Below are 23034 nucleotides of genomic sequence, written 5' to 3'. Positions count from 1 at the left end.
GGGGAGAGTTGTACAGGGGAAGTAACTCTTGGTTTCCACCCCAAGCGCGAGCAATAAATCCTGGCTAAATTAACATTTCCTCTCATTCGTACTACCATAGGGAAATCGATAAATACTTCGTGTCGATCGTTAGGGATTCACATAATACCCGCTCCGCCAATAGCGCTCTTGAAAATGATAGTTTAGGCATTATGTTGATGAGTATTGACCCTCTGCCGGAGTGTCATCTCTATTCAATATTCCTAATAAACCAATTGCGATCTTTTAAAGTGCATGAGACGACACATTGTTAACAGGAGTGTGCAGTCATTCGACCAGTAGAGTTCTATATTTCTCCTCCATGAACAATTAAAACTTCCCCATGCTGTTGCTTTTATTGGGTTTTAGGTCCATGTCCGTTAATCTCATTTGCTGAACAGATGGTGTCAGTGTCGCCTGCGAATATACAGAGGTTGCCATTAAAAGCCATGCATTGATTAATATAATTTCACATCCAGTGTTTGAGTTAATTCATTGGTTCTTAGTTTCATAGACACGATTAAGCACTTGTCCTTATTTCCATACTGCTGCACGAGTGAATAGTGCGTATTATATGTCATTCAAGACGACATATGGAAATGAATTTGTGTAAGGATTGGATTCGAACCATCAACGTTGAACGGACGATGCTAGTGAAGGGACAGAACCCGGCACCCTGCGCTCTCAGCAATAGTGACTATATAACTCTTCTCGTCCAGGCATATTGGATTGACAGGTGCCCCGAGCACTTTCTCTACATGTTTCAAGAGATGATTAAGTCCGCATGTTATTCAGAAATATATGTACGACAAAAGACAAAATGGTGTTAGATTGCTTGCGCGGGGTTTAGATCATACTGTCCACTCACTCCCCGACTCCATAATTGCTGATTTTAATATCCCCAATTAATGACAACAAACAGGCTGATCTCAACTTGATTTGCGCAGTGCGTAAACCCATTACGCGCTACTTCAAGTCCAGGGCATGTCTGGGCGAAGCAAGACGACATCCGCTGAGACAGCACTGGACAATATGTCAACATCGACAATAAGTGTAAATAGACAAAACTCAGACGTTGCTCATTTTCTTTCATTTTTCTTGGTTGCTGTATTAAAGACGACCTTGGTAAACAAATGTCATGGCTGCACAACTTTGTTTCTTTGTTTGTTGTTAAACGCCGCACTCCTGATATTCCAGGTATGACGGCGGTCATAATCGAATCTGGACCAGACAATCCAGTGATTGACATTACGAGCATCTATGCAATTGGGATACGATGACCTGTATCAACCAAGTCAGTGAGCCTGACCATCCGATCCCGTCAGTCGCCCAGTATACATACGACAAGCATGGGTTGCCGAAGACCAATTCTAACCCGGATCTTCTGCACGAGGACGGACATACCATTCCGCCGCATCGGTACACATCTATATCCGTGTCTACCTTATGCGGACCGTTTCCTTCCTCTGCTTGTTCAAACAGGAATTGACGACAGTCAGGTCTTGTATTCGCCATTTTGGTTAAGCCTTTATCAATCACTAGTCCGGAAAACTCCCTTCCGGAAGATTGTGTCAGAAATTCGAATAAATATCCCCACACCCATGATTCATTATACCGGACATTATCTAAACCGGACGATGGCTTCACACATTGTACCATGTGGGGAATCGAGGGAGGGAGGGAGTCAGTTCTTACATCAATCATAGGATACTTTAAAAAATCACCACTCGTGAGGCAAATATCAAAGATGAAGAATTACTTCTTCACTCGTCCCCACCAATTGCCATTATTATAGTTCAAAGTGTAAAGATCCATTGTTTAAATAGCGACGAGTACCTCTTGAATCGATTTGTCTGATGGGGTCTTGATTGAGAACCCATTTGTGATAAATCCAGTTTATAAGTGTCCTGACAAACTTGACTCGAACACATTTGAATGAAAGACGACCATACCTTCCAATACCAGCAAGCTACTGCTAAAACAGTGTCGATGACAATTAGATTTTACGGGTGCTTCGATCGTCTCATCATTCAGATTGTAATTATGTAGTGCCAGGTTAGAGATGAACTTGAATGTATACGGCCTAATATTTTATTATATTTTAACACACATACATGTCTTAGTCTTAGTTACGCAACACATTGTCATATTTTCTAACAACCGCAATGTGCGTTTGGTTAGAATGCCAACCATACCAAACCTCGTTCTATGACGCATGCCTAGACTCATGACGTCATGTTTATGTGCACAAGCAGATTCCATCACAGCATCAGGGATTATTCTCTCTTTAAGCGCCGGTGTTATGTGCACACCATTCCCTGCGACGCTTGGCATCCCTGCGCGCAGAGCTCTGCTTGATAAGAGAATAGTCAATGAAAATATTTTAGGGTGTTTCAATCATTAATTCACAAATGAGGTATCAACGATCGTCCAAAAACTGAAGGGACTGAACCTCATGTGTTTTAGATTATCGGTAGATCTGATAAACGTTGATTTCATGTGTTACAAATAGTACTGCCAAGTCTTCAGCCATTACATCTGTATTGTCAGTAATGACGTTTCACAACTTTGTGCAGCAAGTCATTGTTCATTTAACCGTTTCAGTTAAGCGTCATTGGATCGATGCTCATGATATAAATCACTGGATTGTCTGGTCCAGACTGGATTATTTACAGTGAGTGAGTGAGTATGGTGTTACGCCGCTTTTAGCACATCAGAATTGGGCTTCACACAATGTACCCATGTCGGGAATCGAACCCGGGTCTTCGGTGTGACGAGCGAAAGCTTTAACCACAAGACTACCAAACCGCCCCGATTATTTACAGACCACCGTCATATAGCTGGAATATTGGCGAGTGCGGTGTTAAACAACAACAAACAAACAAACAAACAAATTCTTGCCAACTGGGGGTCACTCAGTCGGTTTGAGGGGGCACGGGTGGCCCAGTCGTCTAAGGCGCTGCGATTCGCTGTGTAGAGTTGTGTCCCTTGGGCACGCCAGAAACCTATGATTGTGGGTTTGAACCCCTGTTCAACCAGATTATGTTTCTAGGTTTTTCAGCACCATACCCGTGCTATGGTAAACGTCTGAGACCTGCATCACTTCGGGCTTTCCTCCCACATTAAGCTGACACGCCATGATATAACTGGAACACTGTTAAAAGCGGCGTTAAACACAACTCACTCACTCACTCTCAGTCAGTTTGAAGGTGTTGTAAAATTTCCGGGTTGTAAAGATAACATAAGCTCTGGAAGACCCCTTTTTTGCTGTATGCCATCCGTATATACTCCAGTGCATATTGCAGAAATTGTCCCTATTTAGAAGGATCTTGTTTTGTACCAAAAACAAAACTGTCAAAAGGCAGTTTCAAATAATAAATAAACAAATATGGTACCTAGCCTGTATAAACAGAATACGGTACTTTCTTTGATTTTCATTGTAGTCAGGGTATGAAACTCCCAAAAACTTCAGCCAGACCACAGGACTGGCTAGCTGAAATACTTCCCAGCCCTGACCAAAACCTGCCTGCCCACTATAATCATATGTTTCTCAGGATAAGCTAACGGGGTTTCTTTTTGGTTACATTTTATCATTCATCTTTACATGTGAACAGACTATTATATGGTCTCTGATGTGAATTAATGCTTATCATCGGGAAATATTTAGAATATTGTCAATTATGAAATATAACCCGACCGTCGGGCAGGGGGATTTGAAAATCTTGCAGCCGGAGTTGAAATCAACCCGTCTCGGACGGTCGGGCAGGCAGGTATTTCGAACACTGTTGTAGTATATGTTAACAAGTGTTGTTCTCTGCCTTTTTGTAACAAGTGTTCTTTGCTTGTATTAGGAACTGTTGTTTTATGTGTGTAGGAGAAACCATGTCTCCTCACATGAGGGTTTACAATATCTAGTAATCTCGAGGAGACATGGTTTTTCCAACTTATAAACCGACTCATCGCATAGACAACGTTTTTAATTAAATAACTGTAATAAAAACTCTCAAATGTATAACCTGTATCGGAGATGAAATATCGCCTGCAGTCGTGAACTCGGTTCAATGAAACCGGTGACCTCAGCACGTGGGTTTCGCAACGGTGCGAAATCTGCATGTGCGTCTCGCAATGGCACAAATTCTGCACGTGCGTCTCGTAGGCTGTTCGTAGTTTTTGTTCTATCAAGGGTTTACAATGATTGTAAGCCCTCCTGCGAGGTGTTACCACAACTTCAAAAACTCCATACCGAGTTACACAAACAGCCAGTAGGTTATACGCCAATAAGAACCATGTTTCCAACTTTGATCTTTATTGAACATGACATAATCTGTAGGTCATTCAGAAGTTAATATGACCACTTAGAGATCATATATACTATGTTTCATAAAATTACATTTCTAAAAACTGAAGTTATTGTGTACACGAACTGTTTTGATGCTTTGTTCACAATGAACATTCAATGTCATCCAATGATATTCCAGAAAGCTTCCCGGGGCACACAGGAGGTATATCAGGTATGAGTGAGTGAGTGAGGTTTAACGCCGCTTTGAGCAATATTCCAGCAATATCATGGCGGGGGACACCAGAGATGGACTTCACACATTGTACCCATGTCGGGAATCGAACCTGGGTCTTCCACGTGAGGAGCGAACGCTTTGAGATCTTTAACCACTAGGCTACCTGACTGCCCCATTTCAGGTATGAAGTCTCTGATATGTCGCCTAAGGGCATGGTTAAGAAAACCAACAGCAGTGGTGGCAGTGAAGATCAAATTTGAACCAGGACCCACTTACAATTTTTAGGATAAAATAACTTGTCCCTTCAGATTTTTAGTAGTCTTCAGATAACAGACTAGCAGTCACATTTAACCACTTGGCTACCCCACCACCCCACAGACAGACATAATCATGATAACAGGACATCAGGTGTGGTGTAGTGTAGGCGGATCCAGATAGGGAATCCGCCTCCCCCTCTCCTTTGATAACCAAATGTAGTTTGTTGTAGGCAGTAAAATTATCTGAGAGAGTATTTTGATATTTTGGACCCTCCCTTTTAAAAATGCTGCTCCCACCCTTGCGCAGTGACTTAAAAAACCTTTTCATAATGATTTTCTCCATGGAAATATATTAACAACACTATTTCAAGTTCCTGAGCCTCAGCTCCGAGTTTATTACAGTTAATAAGTGAGGAAACCATAAATAACAAGACACAACCATCGTTGACTAATTCTGTGGCTCCACCATTTCTATACAAGTACCTGTACATATTAGCACTCTTTATACAATGTATCTGTACAACGCAGGGAGCTGTGGTGAACACATCATCAACCATTCCTAACACGCACTCCTATACCTTCATCCTACAGATACACTATAAGGTATGTTGATTCCTATTCATAACGGTTCACATAGAAATCACGTTTCCATGATAATCCACCTTGTGTCACTCACAATAACTGTTGCGAACATGAACAGAAAATCTGATATCATCATAGTCCAGCTATCTCACCGACTAGTCACCTTCTTGCAGAAAAGGTTAGAAATTGGCTGTCCGAGGCTGTCTGTACATGATAATGTTGAAGAAATCCTAAGACTTAAAAAATGATAGTCTTAGTTCTCAGGCACAGCCCGCATCATCTTAAAGTCCGCCGCACGTTTTCGTTTTAATTTCCATTTTAAAAATACAAACAAAAAATCTTTAAATATTCCGTGTCTCGAACACACAACCCTGGAAGTGAAATGCTACAATACTTAAGAAGAACACGATTTCGCCGAAATTATTGTAAGCAAATTTTGGTTACATACCATCTTGAACTACATGAAAACAAAAAACACCTATATTTTCAAAAGCCATGGTCTGAGAAAAAATTCTTTAATTTTTTTAAGCCCAATGATAACATTGTTGCTTGTGTCAATACTGGGATCTTTAGGAGCTGAACATTCTTGTACACCATTTGACCTTCGGTCTCAGGGCGTGCAAGCCCAATCAGCATGCGAGTGAGTGAGTAAGTTGGGTTTGATGCCGCTTTCAACAGTATGCCAGTTATATCATGGCATGACAGCTTAATGTGGGGAGACAGCCTGAAGTGATGCAGGTCTTGGACATTTCTAACCTACAATCATAGGTTTGTGTCGTGCCCAAGTGATGCAACTCTGCACATTGAGGCGCTTTAGACGACTTGGCCACCCGTCCCTCCAATTCAGCTGTGAAAGCCTGTTGTGTGACACGTGGATCTCATCATGATTCTACTGAAGTCAGTAGCTGGCTACAGAAACCCAATCTCATTAAAATCAGATCGTAGTTTTGCTACTGCTAAACAAAGATCTGAGGACATCCCATTACGGGTCACGTCAGAACGACCTTTCACGAAATTTGACCGACTAATGAAATGACTGACAAGAAATCGTCATTGGCCAATCAGAAGGCAGCTTTCTTGAGCTTTACGACACTAGTTTCAAAGTGGCGACTGCGCTTCGAAACATATTTTGATTAAAGATTTTAAAACTGATAAGAACATTCTGGAATGGCTTATAGATGGCACAGATTGTATGGATATAATCATAAAACCTGTAACTGTTGTTCGGAATACCCTGTGTTAAATATATCGTGGTTGCATGATTAGAAAACACATTCCGACTGTCACCTTCATAATCTGGTAAGCGACGCTCTGATTGGTTGGATGAAAGGTCGTTCTGATGTGACCCCTAATGGGATGTCCTCAGATCTTTGTAAAGCGATAGCGAGAACTAAGATCTGATCTTTATGAGATTGACAGAAACCATAAACTCAGGTACAGAGACGTTGGAGCAGAACATGACCACTGACCCACTCTAAACCTCAGGCCCACAGTCAACATTTGGTAGACATGTAATGTCCGAGGAAGCATCTGAATACTTGATCCAAGAACTGTTGATTTAATGTTCACGAAATATTGCATAACTGTTCGAAAAAGGTTCATGGTGAGGCATCAATCCAGTTGCTGAAACGAGGATGGGAAAGCATCCACACTGAAACACCATCTCTCAACACATGACTGTGTTCCAAATCATAGCTATGCTGTCCACATGATTAGTAAAGTCAGACAGATGAAGCATCAAGACACCATCTTCTTGCTGTATATAGCCAGGAGCTTGCTATTGACCTCGTCCACATTGAGTTTGTCCCCATAGAGAGGGAGGAGGGTGACAACGCCACGCCGCAGCATCAGGTCTGAGTCCTGCTGGTCCATGTGATGGACCTGCAACAGAGCGAGTGAGTGGTTTTACACCACTTTTAACAATATTCCCACAATATCACGGCGGACACCTAAAATGAGCTTCACACATGTGGGGAATTGAACCTGGGTCTTCAGCGTGACGAACGAATACTTCAACCACTAGGCTACCCCACCGCCCCCTGCAACAGAGGCTGACTCACCTGCATCCTGACGTACTCCACCATAAGGGCCAACTGGTATGCTTCCTGACGTACTCCACCACAAGGGCTGACTCACCTGCTTCCTGACGTACTCCACCATAATGGCTGACTCACCTGCATCCTGACATATTCCACCACAAGGGCTGACTCACCTGCTTCCTGACGTACTCCACCATAAGGGCTGACTCACCTGCATCCTGACGTACTCCACCACAAGGGCTGACTCACCTGCTTCCTGACGTACTCCACCATAAGGGCTGACTCACCTGCTTCCTGACGTACTCCACCATAAGGGCTGACTCACCTGCTTCCTGACGTACTCCACCATAAGGGCTGACTCACCTGCATCCTGACGTACTCCACCATAAGGGCCAACTGGTATGCTTCCTGACGTACTCCACCACAAGGGCTGACTCACCTGCTTCCTGACGTACTCCACCACAAGGGCTGACTCACCTGCTTCCTGACGTACTCCACCATAAGGGCTGACTCACCTGCTTCCTGACGTACTCCACCATAAGGGCTGACTCACCTGCATCCTGACGTACTCCACCATAAGGGCCAACTGGTATGCTTCCTGACGTACTCCACCATAAGGGCTGACTCACCTGCTTCCTGACGTACTCCACCATAAGGGCCGACTCACCTGCTTCCTGACGTACTCCACCATAAGGGCCAACTGGTGCGCTTCCTTGTCCTGCTCCCTTTCAAACAGAATCCTCCACACAGCTCCCGCCAACTCTCTGTCATCTCCCAGAATACCCTGCAGAGACAGTGCCGACTACATGAGACTACACCTGGAGTATTTCCTGAATGGGAAGTACAAGACTGGTGTCTCGCCACCTTTCTTCAATATGTAAAGAGCTGTAATGATAGTTATGTTCAAATAGATGTCACCAATGTCGCCTAGACCTAATGGCTGTGAAGGATGCAAGTTAGAACTGCTTCCCATCTTCCAATATAGTAGATGGTACTGTTATCATCATTATGACCTACCACCATACACGTATATAAAGATTTGAAATACTCATGAATACGCATCCTAATACATTTTGAAAATACTGATATTTTGTGTTTTTCAAAATCATGCATATTTTCATCTTGTTGGCAAAGTTTACATGACAGACAAATCAAGTTCAAATCATGAAATTCATAAATTAGAAAACAATTCCAGTGATTGAAAAAGCGAAACATGACCACCTTCCTGTATATAACGTCTCTTATTACGTTTGTGTTGTGACCACATTCAACAAAATGGCGGACGCCTATTAAGTTATAAAAATGTAGGTAATTTTTATTCAGGTTCCAAACAAATTATTGCAATACATGATTCACTATTGTAATAAATAGCAATATGAAATCCATCACAGCGGTAATATTATGTTCCAGTGAACTTATCCAGATTGGGACTTCTTACCTCGTCATAAGAGAAGAGAGCAGCATAGAAAGCACCTCCAAGATCCTTGATGCCCTCCTTCCGTGCAGTCAACGAGGCTGCATTCTGAACAACACAATAACACTCAATACTTCCATCTTGTCAGGCTCACCAATGTTTATCTAACAGTCTGATATTTGGGTGAAAAAAACCCAACTAATAGAGAATCTCCAGCAGGTTATCAGTCCGCAAAGTGATGCTATTGCCATGACTGTTGTCACTTGTGACAGATGTAGCGAGAAGATTGCTTGGTTGAACAAATCCTTGCCAAAAATATACTACACCAAAAAAACCCGCCTTGCCAAAAATATAAACCATTTTCGGGCGTAATTCAAGTCAACAGAAACATTAATACACATTTACATATAGTTATTCTCTTAGTTTCCTAACAGTATGAAACTTCAGGGTACCATTATCAATGTTGACTAGTACACATGTATGTATGAATGTTTCATGTTTCACTCAGTTTCACTCAAGACAAAGCGTGTCTCGAGTTAACTACCATTACATCATACTCTCAGGAATATTGTTTCCAACAGCATTTCAATCGTATCCAGGTGACGTCTCAGACGTTTACCACTTTGGTGAAACCCATGGGATTCAAACCCATGACCACAGCTTTCTTGCACACCAAGGGAACGCAACTCTGCACAGCTAATTACAGCACCATCAGTACTCATAAAATCCTGTAAACATACTACTCAACATTTCTTAAGGATCAAGATCTAGTAAAATCCTAGGTATTTTTTATACTTGTATACTTATCCTGCATTACTCCTTAATGCATCTACTGCTTGTTCTTGACAGAAAGAAGAGCTGTGTAAGGTCTTGCTGAAGAAGAAGTTGTTTCAACTAGCTGACAGGACAACCCTATCACACAGCTCAGGTCATTTTTAGTTGGTGTGGTCCTTAGAAATGTTGAGTAGTATAAATAGAGCAGCACCTACCCCTAGCTGCTTGCTCCTCCTGTCCACGTCGGCCCACATCGCCTCCACCAAGCTGTTCCGTACAACACGGCCCTCCTTGTCCAGTACAGCTAGACGCACCATACACATCCTGGACGGACATAGCATCGTCACAATATCTGATAACATCCATCTGTCATGTGTACCTGGGAGGTTGGGTAGCCTAGTGGTTAAAGTGTTCGCTTGTCACGCCGAAGACCTGGGTTTGAATCCCGACATGGGTACAATGTGGGAAGACCATTTCTGGTGTTTCCGGCTGTGGTATTGCTGGAATATTGCAAAAAGCGGCGTAAAGCCATACTCACTCACTCACTCACTCATAGCATCGTCACAATATCTGATAACATCCATCTGTCATGTGTACCTGGGAGGTTGGGTAGCCTAGTGGTTAAAGTGTTCGCTTGTCACGCCGAAGACCTGGGTTTGAATCCCGACATGGGTACAATGTGGGAAGACCATTTCTGGTGTTTCCGGCTGTGGTATTGCTGGAATATTGCAAAAAGCGGCGTAAAGCCATACTCACTCACTCACTCACTCACTCATAGCATCGTCACAATATCTGATAACATCCATCTGTCATGTGTACCTGGGCGGTTGGGTAGCCTAGTGGTTAAAGTGTTCGCTTGTCACGCCGAAGACCTGGGTTTGAATCCTGACATGGGTACAATGTGGGAAGACCATTTCTGGTGTTTCCGGCTGTGGTATTGCTGGAATATTGCAAAAAGCAGCGTAAAGCCATACTCACTCACTCACTCACTCACTCATAGCATCGTCAAAATATCTGATAACATCCATCTGTCATGTATACCTGGGCGGTTGGGCAGCCTAGTGGTTAAAGTGTTTGCTTGTCACGCCGAAGACCCGGGTTCGAATCCCGACATGGGTACAATGTGTGAAGCCCATTTCTGGTGTCTCCCGCCGTGATATTGCTGGAATATTGCTAAAAGCGGTGTAAAACTCACGCACTCACTCTCATAGCATCGTCACAATATCTGATCACCCTCTACCTGCCATGTATACCTGGACATAAAAAGATGTAGTGGTATCATGAAGAGTACATGTGGTTTTATGTGTCCTGTGTTAGAATTTATACCATGAACCGGAGGCAAGTATAAAACCACATGTACCCCAAGTGATCCTGCTACAACGAATTTATGTTACCGACATGTTTTGATATGACATTGTAAAAGATGCTCTCCAAGTTCTGTATTCGATGTAATAAGCGCCCCGTTCTAAAAAGCGTCCATGGCGATATTTGCTAATATATTGGCAAGTGAATAATATCAATAAGCACCCCTTCCGATTGATGAATGTACACAAGACGTAAATTTATTCGTGTATAATACGCACTCGTGTGTTATATGCACACTTAATTCTAGAAAAATATATCTGTCGTATATATATGCATTTCAAGCTGTCAGCATTAACCACAAAATTAATGATCTTTCAACTATTTTTTTCACCAAAATAATATTCAAATAAGAGCCCCCTATTTCTAACTTTGAGAACGCCCTGGGCACTTACTATGTAGAATATGGTATGTCCAACCTACCAGACATGCAGCTCTGTGACCAGGAACCAGGAGTTGAAGGTGTCGGGCAGGTTCAGATCTACAGCAGTGGGGACAACTTCCTCAGAAACATGTCATGATATATTGGCCATATGTACCCAAACTCCCCCGCTGACTAACCATTACATATATCTGATATACTGTATAACATGTGTGACCATGTAAGACTCCTGCATCTAGACATTCCATCAACGAATTGCTGATAAATAATGAACCAGACATGAAAAAATAACAATTCACAAAAATATATTCACATAACAGATTCTGCAAACACCCAGAAATCAAGCACTAGGCAAGCCCTGTAAATCATCCCCATTGACAGTGTGAAGAACAAAGCCACCTTTGGATAGTGGTTGGTTGGTTGGTTGGTTTGTTGTTTAACGCCGCACTCAGCAATATTCCAGCTATATGATGGTGGTCTGTACATAATCAAGTCTGGACCAGACAATCCAGTCATTGACATCATGAGCATCGATCCACGCCATTGGGATTGATGACATACATCAACCAAGTCAGCGAGCCTGACCACTCGATCCCGTTAGTCACCTTTTACGACAAGCATTGTCGCCTTTTACGGCAAGCATGGGTTGCTGAAGACCTATTCTACCCCGGAATCCTTTGGATAGTGGGGCCCCTTGAGGCCAGGGTTGAAGGGGAGGAAGCACCCAAGCTTTATAGGGGACATTCAAGCGTGTCCCTCTACCAGGAGGTAACATACATACCCCGAAACATTTGTTCCAAGTCCACTTGAGCCTGACAGCAGGTGTACATGTTGTATCCTGACAGCTTCAGTTTCTGGGGAGACAAAACTACTGTCCCTGAAACAGGCTTGTGAGGGACATGAAACTGGGGTCTCACAATGGCTGCTGGTCTTGTGATGGGGCATCCCTTCCAATCTCAACAGTCCTGCTCAGTGATCACAATGATTATTATTTCTGACCCATGTGGCCTTCAGTTGTTAATGTAATTTAAGAGATCATGACTGCAGGTTCTAGAAAATATACCCAGGCATGCTGAGAGTTTTCACTGACAAAAACACTGTTTAGTTAAGGCTAAAAGAAATAATAGTCTTGGTTCTCAGGCACCGCCTGCATCATCATAAAGTTCGCCACACATTTCGTTCTTATTTCCATTTAAAAAAATTATTTAAAAAATCCTTAAATATTCCAAGTCCAACGGTAGTCGAATACTGTACTCCAGTATTTTACTCATCAAGGAATACATTCCTGTTGGGAGGTCCTTTCCCAGGCTGATTGTACACAATTGTTTATTTGGTTACACAACTGTTAATAAGGCTACACAACTGTTTATTTGCTTGCATACTCGTTTGAAAAAAAGAAGACACCACCCACCCACACTTTATTTTCAAAACAATTGCCTGAGAACCAATTCTTTTATTTTTTTTAAGCCTAATGGTCAATTAACATGATTAAATATGAATTCAGTATGTTTTGGGAGTGGTTGGTTTGAAATTCCTTTTGGTGCAAAATTAACTAACCAATTCTTATAAAGAAATTAAATTATTACGGTAGTGAGCTTTATACACAGAAGACCAGAAGACATCTGGGTTCATTAAGCATAACAATAATTACATCTCTAAAACCAATCTGGTTATAAGAGGCGACCAAATGGATCAGGTAGTCATGCTCGGTGACGTGCGTCATCTTACCGAGACCGCATTGATTATTGCTTACAATATCAATCACTTGATTTTCTGGTCCTGACTTGATTAAAAACATTGTCAACTGGATGTTGAAATGAGAGTGTGAATACTGTCAGCAATAGTCCAATGACATAAGGGAAGCCTATAATTAAGGCCAAGCGAAGCCCTCTAGAAAGATTCGAAACACTGATTACCGCTTTAGGATACTTCAGTCTGCCAGTGATGCCCATCTGATTCTTGGCTCTGTCCCACAAACTGGGCTGCTTCACAGCTACAGATGTGTACCCCACCGATGGAACCTGCTCATATAATCATGATAATATATAACAGTCTCCAGTTAGTGATGTATTCTTTCATCAAACTCGACTTACACATGGTCCTTTTAAACAAAAATTCAAACATTCAACAATAGTAAAACTTAAAACTTTTCAATGAAAATGAATAACATGAACATGACTGAGTTTCAGCAAAGTGAACTGTGTTTTACTGTCAGTGGTATGTTACGTCACCATGGTAACCATCTACTTCTGTCCACAGGCATAATCGGGGTGTCTTAAAATATGTAGGTCTGGCTTACTCCACTGTTAGCAAAATCCCATCAACTTCACTGTGGTAGAACTGTGGTAGTTCTTGGTAGAACAAGCCAGCACTTTCACCACACGGCTAATCGACTGCCCCATATTGAGGTAAGCTAAGATACTAGTGACATGACAAGTACCTGGACTCGACATGCAGGATGGTGGGACGTTGTTGTCTGTGCAGTGTCAAACTGTTGAACTCCATACAGCACTCTTCCAGAACTTCCCACGACACTGCTCATCTGTAAGGATAGAAAAAATAAAATGTTACCGGTAATACTAAATGATAAGCAGTAAATAGATTGAAAGTTGAAAGATAGCTGATGGCCTAATACTGCCATAACCAGGATCAGGTGATGATTTAAATCAATATTTTTCTTAACATACTTTAACAGCCAGTGTTTTCATGCTGTAATCATCTCTTCAACCCAATCATTCATACATTGGTAGCCACATTGGATTGGCAGAGCGTGGGCTTGGGCTAACTGGTCTCAAGGTATTAAAGCCCATTCAGCTTGTGTAAGCCTGTTGTGTTACACACGAACCTCATCATATTAGTACTAAAGTTTGATTGAGTTATTCACATGGCTCTTGGATTATCCTGAACACAATTTTTTATGTTGGATATCAATCCTCGAAGTTAATGTCTTCCGTGTATGGGGCAATCGCAAACATGGTACAATGCATTTTGATTGTAATGTGGCAGTGTATATTGTAACTTGTGGCAATTTGATTGAAGCGTCCGTATAATGTTGACCTTGAAATAGAGTGACCTCTCTTGGTTGTTTATATTTCAAACTCTGTCCAGCACTTGACACCTTCATGACCTGCCAGGTATAGAGAGCTCTTCTGTGAGAAGCTTGACTTATTTCCATTTGTTTAAGGACAACAGTATTCTGGACGGATCAAAGCTCATGACATCTCTGGAAGGCTGGCTGTACCTTTATAACCGAGAGACGAAAGCAATTCGAAGCCTTTCTCCTACAACCTGACTTGCATCTATCTACTTGCCCTGTGCGGACAGGATACCTTACAGAGCACATGCCTCATTCAACTGTGACAAATACTGGACATTCGTAAGTACCTTATCCTGTATATTTCACTATAATTTGTTGATTGTTCATTGATCTTGAGTGGTTATTTACGGATTTCACCGGATTAATTTGTCATAAAAGAGGTGAGATAGCTAACCCGTACCCTAACTCACAACAAGCCCTTAAGATTGTAAAGGGTTATTTGATTGTCCAACTCAAGAATCGTGAAGGTGTGTTTGATCAGAAAGGTGTACCCAGAGACCATATAACGATATATCGGTATATGGTCTCTGGTGTACCTAACCCTAATTATTGGAAAGAGGTGACTGAAAGAGAATCCATGGGCTAAGGATAGAACTGAGGGTAGCTTACACTAACCCAAACAATTAAACGGATGGATTGAAGAGACAATAGAGATCAGCAGTGAAGCAAGAGAAGCAGCCTGCACACAAAGTCAAATTGCACTATGGGCTTCGGCTAGTATACTGCAGTCTTGACACAGGCGTTCGTATCGTTGATCTATGGTAATGACAGAACTTACATAACCAGTAAAACTTTCGCCTGACCCCACCTTGATTTTTTTTTAAACTCTTAAGAAGTATTAAGAAATCATAATGAAATTTATGTTGGGTTAGGCTTCGGTTGAGGTAAACCAAGTCAAAATATGAACATGTTGAAGCAGGGGTTACGCTCGGAAGGGCTAAGGATAGAGCTGAGGGTAGCTTACACTAACCAAAACAATTAAACGTATTGATTGAGGAGACAATTGAGATCAGCAGTGATCAGTGAAGTGAGAGAAGCAGCCTGCACACACAGTCAAATGAAATAGCACTATGGGCTTGGCTAGTATACTGCAGTCTTGACACAGGCGCTCGTATCATTGATCTATGGTAATGACAGAACTTACATAACCAGTAAAACTTTCGCCTGACCCTGCCTTGATTTTTTTTAAAATTCCTAAGAAGTATTAAGAAATCATAATTAAATTTATTTTGGGTTAGGCTTCGGTTGCCATAACCCAGTCAAAATTTGAAGCAGGGGTTACGGTCGGAAATATTTTCACATAACCTTCTAAGGTTATATATAGCCTAGTAGCTAGGTAGGCATCACAGAACAACGATGCGTACGCCTGTGGCTCCATTGGCCTTTGTACAATAGATATTGCAAACAAGAACTACCTCTCTTTGAACATAAAACTTTAAGAAGTGGTGTCGACATGTGGCCAACGCTTTCGAAAACGTCTTCAGACTGTTCATCGTTATAATACCGACTTTCACATGTAGGAACTCTCCTCTGTGTGAAGGCGATTTATTTCTCCCGGTAGCAAGCTCCTCACGGCGATAGCCCGTGTAACGAAGGTGTCACGCGCTGGGAAGGAGCTTGTCCCGGTAGTTACGCTTACAGCAATTTAAAATAAAACATTATTTCGTCTTTTCCTTAGAAAATTGGGTTGTTTGGAACAGAACTATGGAACTATCGATTATCTCTTCATTAGATCGTTCGTGTGTTGTGTTATGTACAAATATACTGTCAGTAAACGCTTCTTTATTATTTGCTGCTATGTGGGGCGAACCGGAAGTTAATGCCCGGAAATAAATGTCACATGGTGTAAACAAGGTGCAAAGTCGTATTTGCAGGAAGAGGGGTTCATCGTAAGCTTCACACAGTGTGTATTAACACACATTCATGAAATGTCACAGTGGCAATAGCCCTAAACTATCTTGTGTTATTTTTGTGAAAATAAGAAAAATAAGCACGAAAATGAATTATCAATACTAAAGTTACAGGATGTAGATCCCAACGCGATATCACCATGACAATCAGTGCACCAGTTTCTGTGTAGGAGATATGGTCTCTGGTAGAAACTGAAGTTTACCAGGGTTACCAGGGTTACGCCTTCTGGTTAGATAACGAATCACTAATCACTATTTTGCACGATTTAATGACATATGGTTATCAGGGTTAGAAACTAACAGTTTTTGTCAACTAGTCCTTATAATGATAACATATAGCAAAACCCTTAAAATTGGCCAATTTCTGCTAGTCCTCAGGATACCTTTACCATTGGCGAGTTTGGTAAGGACTACAGGACTAGTGCCAATTTCTAACGCTGGTTATGATTTATGCACGTATCCAGTGTCATAGCCACTGCTGATTTTTTAAAAATTGTTTACTCTGCAGACGTCTTGTAACCATGGAGAAGGACAGTGGAATGAGGTCAGAGTTTCAGTCCGTCATTGGGGTAGATACTCATGTGCTCAAATTTGGAGAATTACCTCCCCCAAGTCAGCACACAGCCTTGTTATTTCTCATCATACCAGGTATAGTATACTGAACAACTTTAACAGGCTCCATCCTTCCATAACGTTTCGTTTCTGGAGCATTACAAAAATACATTCTTTTGTCAGTTAAACTTTTCAGGAATAACCGAATTGGAAACAGGAAAGTTTGAACTTTTTTTTGTGTCAGCAAGGCAACAATTTGGACTTAGGATCGAGTGAGGGGAGAGTTAGATTCTGGAACATTACACAGTTCACTATCTTACAATTGTTCAATTGTTTAGTTTTGATGGAAGTATGATATTGAGTTTCGCCACTTATTCGTATCAATGGCAATGTGTAGAAAGCATTTAAAGTACAGAAGGAAGCTTATGGTGTAGTGTATCATGGATAGGTGATTCTGCCTGCGATCAACATGTCACTCACAATCTTTAGGACTACTGTACTCACAGTTTTGATTGGTATAAGCAGATATGTGACGTGCATAAAAATAATTTATTTTGCACTTTTATAAGCTTATTTAAAAGGGCAGGATAGGTTACATTAACACTCAAAGTCAAACCTTGTTGTCTACAACCTGAGAGGACAAAATAAATGGACCGCTTATAATCCTGATCATCAGTATCATTGAACAAGCATACATTGCTTCAAGCAACAGGTATGATGTTTGCCAAGTTTTCTCAGTTGAACTTTGAAGTTAAGAACCACCTGTGTGACTTCCGCATGATGAACGAGTGACACTAGTTAGCAGTTCATTCAATTTTTGTGCAGCACTTTGATGTCTAGACCATACATATATGCTGTGATGCATATCTGATACGTTTTCTAAATTACCCCCCACCATATCGTGCATATTTTCATCTGTTCATACGCCGATAAGCTTTTATCTGGGGCCCTGCCCAAGTTTTATATCTTCTTATGACCTGTTTGAGGAATAAATTCATGACCTGTTAGTTGAGATTATCCAAAGGGTTAGTTCAAGACTTACATAAAACTATGTTTGAAGTACAGTAAACTACGGTTATAACAAACTTAAATGGACCTCCGCTTGTAGTTCGTAATACATGTAACAACTGTAGTCCGTTATAAGCATATATACAACATCTATACAAAAAATGGCCGGGACAAAAAATTAAAGTCGTAATATCCGTCAGTTTGTTATAAGTGTGTTTGTTATATTTTACTGTATAAGTGTATTTGAGAAAATGATTTCTAGATAAAAAAACAATTGATACATTAAGGTAGATATTTTGAAAGTAAGATTTTTGCGATGTGAAATGTATCAGCAATCTCATTAAAATCATACCTCAATTCTTGCTATCGCTAAACAAAGATCTGAGGACATCCCATTAGGGGTCACGTCAGAACGACCTTTCATCCGACCAATCAGAGCATCACTTACCAGATTATGAAAGTGACAGTCGGAATATGATTTCTAATCATGCAACCTCGAAAACATTAACTCCGAACGATAGTTGCGGGTTTAATGACTGAATCAATACAATGTAGACCATCTGTTAGCCATTCCAGAATGTTCTTTTGTTCAGGTTTCAAATTTGTAATAAAAAATTTGTCAAAATATGTTTTGAAGCATAGTCGCCAATTTGAAATTAGTGCCGTAAAGTACGAGATAGCTGCCTTCTAATTGGTCATTCCATTGGTCGGTCAAAGTTCGCGCAAGGTCGGTCTGACGTGACCCGTACTGGGATGTCCTCAGATCTTTGTTCAGCTGTAAGATCTGATTTTAATGAGATTGAATGTATCAGGCACAGTAAGAGTAGTGATATCAGCAATTGTTTGAAAGCTGCCATCGCCCGACAGTCTCCATGCTCAGTATGTATGTTAAGCTTGTTTGTTTGTTTCAGGTAACCCTGGTATCATCGAATACTACGAGGAGTTCATGAGAACACTGTACCATCTGAGTAACTGTCAGACCCCAGTGTGGGGCATTGCCCACGCAGGACATGTGTCTCTTCACAACCGCACATCAAGTTTAACCGATCTAGGTAGTACAATATTATTCTCATGTGTTCTCAATCTTTGTAAGGAATACCGGTAGAGGCCAAGTGACAGTGCATTATCAGAATATGGTTAAAAGTATCATCATTGAAAAAAATGGGGGTTGATAAAGCGCTGCCACAAGTTCTCTTTCTTATTTCAGTCAGTGAAATATTACCTTATGCAGAAAACACACATGCATCAGACTTTATGTATTGTCAGCAGGGATTTTAGGTTATCAAGATTTAGAAATGCCTATAAAATAATTCAGGATTTTGAGAGTCTCCATGACATGAAGTGATGCTCTCTCATTTGTCTGAAGTTTTAGCCGTAAAGAAATGAATTTGAATCCAATATTGTTTGAGTCACAAGACGGCTACGACACCACGAATGCATCTTTGTTCTGTTCGCACTGCAGACAGTGTTTTGTTTGTTCCCTTTGGGAAAAAGCCTTATTCATTTCATGTACTTATCCACATCCAAGATGTCATTATCTAAATCAGAAGTGATAATTATCCAGTTGACTTTGGACAAGAACTTGACCCTCCGTGGACAAATTATGCATTAATCCAAATTAAAAACATTCTTATTATGCATTAATCCAAATTGAAAACATTCTTATTTCCTTCATGAAAATTAAATTGTAATGTGATGCCACCAGCTCATTGTCCCTCAGACTGCCACATGGTTTACAGGTTTTGGTGCTTGTGTGATAAGCTTATAAGCATGCATGGAGTGGCAGGATTAAGTAAATCTTTCAACCTATTTCAGTTCAGATGCCCCCCGATGAATTCAGCCTTCAGGGTCAGATACGTCACAAGATCGCATTTGTTAGACAAAATGTGCCAGAGCATGTGAAGATCGTCATGATAGGCCATTCCATTGGCTGCTACATAGGTCTCAAGATGATGGACTCTCTTCAAGACCACCATGTGTTACGGTGTTTCATGCTCTTCCCCACGATCGAGCGCATGGCCGTGTCACCTCGTGGTCTCTATGCAACACCGTTTCTGCGCTATTTCCGCTGGATGGGAGTGTTGGCGTCCAAGTTCCTCTCCTACTTCTCCCCCCACATGCAGTACAGACTCATCCTCCGCTTCTTCAAGAACAGAAAAGCTCCAGAATGTGCCCTCAATGCTTCCATGAACCTGTTCGACCCATGTTGTGTAAATAACTTCACGTTCATGGCTCTGCAAGAAATGGACGAAGTCACGAAACTGCCAAAAGAACTTATCAAGAGATATTTATCCAAACTAAGCTTTTACTATGGTTCATCTGACCATTGGTGTCCCAAGGAATATTTCTACCAGATGAAGAAGCGATTTCCGCATGCCGATCTCCGATTGTGTGAGCATGGCTACTCACATGCATTTATACTGGATGCCAGCGAGGAGATTGCTTACACAGTGTGGAACTGGCTGCAGGGAGATTTGCACAAACTCAACGATTGAAGATATGACCACAAACATTGACAGCTTTGTACGCTCCCTAGAAGCAGAGAACTGAGAAGAATGATGAAGTATGGTTTGACTGTGATCAATTTTATGTTCATAATTGCCTTTGTTTATGCATTTATTTATTTATTTAGATATTAAAGTCTAGCATTTCTTCAGTTGTTGCATAGTTGAACTGAAGGAAGTTGAGCATGTTAGAAGTGATGTGTCATTCTTGGGGCTTAAATGATCATTTTCAAACTGAACAGCTGAATGCTGACAAGTATTTTTTGTATAATGATTATATTTGATAATACTAGTTGTATAATACTAGATAATTAAAAATTGACTTCAATATTTTTGCATTTATGGAGGTATAAACGTTAAAACCCGTGTGCATGCTGTGTAGCTTTTTTAATTATTCACATATATGCAAAATACTGCAGACAACTGTACGAAATCAGTGGCATTGCTCAGTGCAGCCAATCAGGAAACAGTAGTTATTGGGGGGACCTCATTTTTGTTTGTAAATGGAAACAAATGCAAAACAAATTTATTTGTTAACCAATCATTTGCCATGGAATTGCTTGCAACTTACCGTATTCGACGTAATAAGCGCCCAGGGCGCTCTCAAAATTAGAAATAGGGGGCTCTTATTAGAATATTATTTTGGTGAAAAATAAACAGAGTTGAAAGATAATTTTGTGGTTTATGCTGACGGCCTGAAATGTTTAAATATGAGAGATACATTTTTGCAGAATTTGATTGCTCATTATTAAGGGTGCAAATAACACACGAGTGAGTATTATACGCAAATAAATAAGTGTTGTGTACATTGATCAATCGGAAGAGGTGCTAATTGGGATTGTTCACTAGCCAATATATTAGCCAAAAATTGCCGTGGGCGCTTATTAGAGCGGAGCGCTTATTACGTCAAATATGGTATTTATTGTTGAATGCAGAGCTATTGACAGACCAATGCATAAATTTTGTCTTCAAACACAAATGAAATGAAACTGCATTGTAAAACACTGCATCTTTATAGCATCTCTGTATGTTCAAAGGAGTAAACGGTAGTGTGTAATCTGAGCCCCACTTGAGCCAGGTCAAGGTGGAAGGTGCAGAATCGGTTTCCATCCAGGTTCTTGCAAGTAATCAAGTGAATCGAATTGTGAGTAAAAGTTAATGTGTTTTGTTTTACAAACTAAACATGCTAAAGAAATGATAAATGAAAATTCAGATCAAACCTTTTAATAACTTAAAATCGAGGGAAAATGTTTAATAGTATTGCATGTGATATTGATGTTTGGAATGTTTAGTTGCAGTGCCAACTATTGAGATGTTTCTTAGTGTTGTGTTCTGAAGCCTCACAACTCAATGAGGTTCATCAATCATAACTGAACTCAGGGCTTTGAACTGATGTATTTGTAGGTGTTCCTGACCATGAACACGACGGTGTTGAACATTTTGAAGATTGTTGAAGGCATTAATACTGAAATTTATTTATTTTTTACAAAGAATGTTTAAGAACTTTTCTCAGGAATCACAAGGCAGAGTAAGTTAACAGTACACACAATGTATGTTTTCTGAACTTGCAAAATACTCAGTGTGGCATAACATAATAAAATCAGACCAGAAATACTTGTAATGTAGTTTTGTTATATTGTCATGGCAAAAGAATATCTCCTCTACTGCAATTCTTTTGCCCTTTCTAAAGGTTTCTAGCCACATATCAGCAGACAAGATTAACCCGGATGCTTTCACTGGACTTAACATTTGAGTGATGCTGCCTGCATTCAAGAGCTCTTGCATCACTGTTCTTGCTCTCTGCTTGTCGTAAGAGGTGACTCACAGGATCGGGTGGTCAGGCTCGCTGACTTGGATGGCGCATGTCATCTTATCCCTATTACGTGGATAGATGCTAATGATGTCAATCACTGGATTGTCTGGCCCAGACTCGATTATTTACAGACTGCCGTCACATAGCTGGAATATTGCTGAGTGCGGCTTTAAACAAGACAGACACTGTTCTTGCTTGATCATGTTGATTGCTGCATCACTGTGTATTACAACTCACAGCAGTTGCAACTTGTCATCTAATAGTACTCATCATGGCGATTGAATTAATTAGTGCCTGGACCCTGGAGCGCACCCGTCTCGCGTACATGTGACACTGTGAGTGCTCATGGTGATGGACATCGGAAACATTTCCACCTATCCAGAGGGTGAGTGAGTGAGTTTATGTCGCATTGATCTCTTTGCAACAATTGTTATGACCACAGTTTCTTGAGGGATAGTTATTTTCTTTTATCATTTATCAGCTGTCAGAAAACATAAGTCGTACCAGGATCTCTCAGGGCATAAAACCTAATGAGGGATGCATATAATCCTGAGTGATACAGCTACGATGCCCTTAATTTTACCAACATGTTTTAATATAACAGCTGTTCGATTGAGTTCAGTTTTACTTGTGCTTTGTCTGTGACTTTCAGTGACTCAGAAAAAGCGTGTGGCTGTGTTTTGAAGCGGGGAGTAAGGGATTTATTTTCCCTCAGAAATCCATGTGCAGCCTGTCCTGCTTGTGGCGGGGTATAAGGGATTTATTCTTCTGCTGAGAAACACACACATAGTATATTATCAAAATAACA

General features: G+C 41.0%; 2 protein-coding genes across 4 annotated transcripts; one reads left to right on the top strand and one right to left on the bottom strand.

The window, feature by feature from the left end:
- Positions 1–6913: 6913 nt before the first annotated feature.
- LOC124147888 (ubiquinol-cytochrome-c reductase complex assembly factor 1-like) lies at positions 6914–16010 on the bottom strand. Its single transcript, XM_046518728.2, has 9 exons — positions 15855–16010; positions 13783–13884; positions 13259–13363; positions 12124–12196; positions 11384–11441; positions 9814–9922; positions 8849–8932; positions 8078–8194; positions 6914–7252 (listed from the first exon to the last, which is right to left on the bottom strand). The coding sequence occupies exons 1-9, from the start codon at positions 15930–15932 to the stop codon at positions 7109–7111; spliced, it is 870 nt and encodes a 289-aa protein (XP_046374684.2). The 5' UTR covers positions 15933–16010; the 3' UTR covers positions 6914–7108.
- A 35-nt stretch (positions 16011–16045) lies between these two features.
- LOC124147886 (lipid droplet-associated hydrolase-like) lies at positions 16046–20788 on the top strand. Of its 3 annotated transcripts, none has more exons than XM_048401482.1 (4): positions 16046–16064; positions 16858–16997; positions 18821–18961; positions 19725–20788. In XM_048401482.1, exons 2-4 carry the CDS (start codon positions 16871–16873, stop codon positions 20402–20404), a joined length of 948 nt encoding a protein of 315 aa, XP_048257439.1. In that variant the 5' UTR covers positions 16046–16064; positions 16858–16870; the 3' UTR covers positions 20405–20788. The 3 variants fall into 3 exon arrangements, with proteins under 3 accessions (XP_048257439.1, XP_046374682.2, XP_046374683.2); XM_046518726.2 differs by lacking the exon at positions 16046–16064 and adding an exon at positions 16258–16328; XM_046518727.2 differs by lacking the exon at positions 16046–16064 and adding an exon at positions 16272–16342.
- The last annotated feature ends 2246 nt before the right edge of the window (positions 20789–23034 follow it).

The sequence above is a fragment of the Haliotis rufescens genome, unplaced genomic scaffold (genome assembly GCF_023055435.1).
Source record: "Haliotis rufescens isolate VD_foot unplaced genomic scaffold, xgHalRufe1.0.p SCAF_1, whole genome shotgun sequence".
NCBI lineage: Eukaryota > Metazoa > Mollusca > Gastropoda > Lepetellida > Haliotidae > Haliotis > Haliotis rufescens.
Note: the sequence above shows the minus strand (reverse complement) of the source record. Positions and strands in the feature narration are given on the sequence as shown.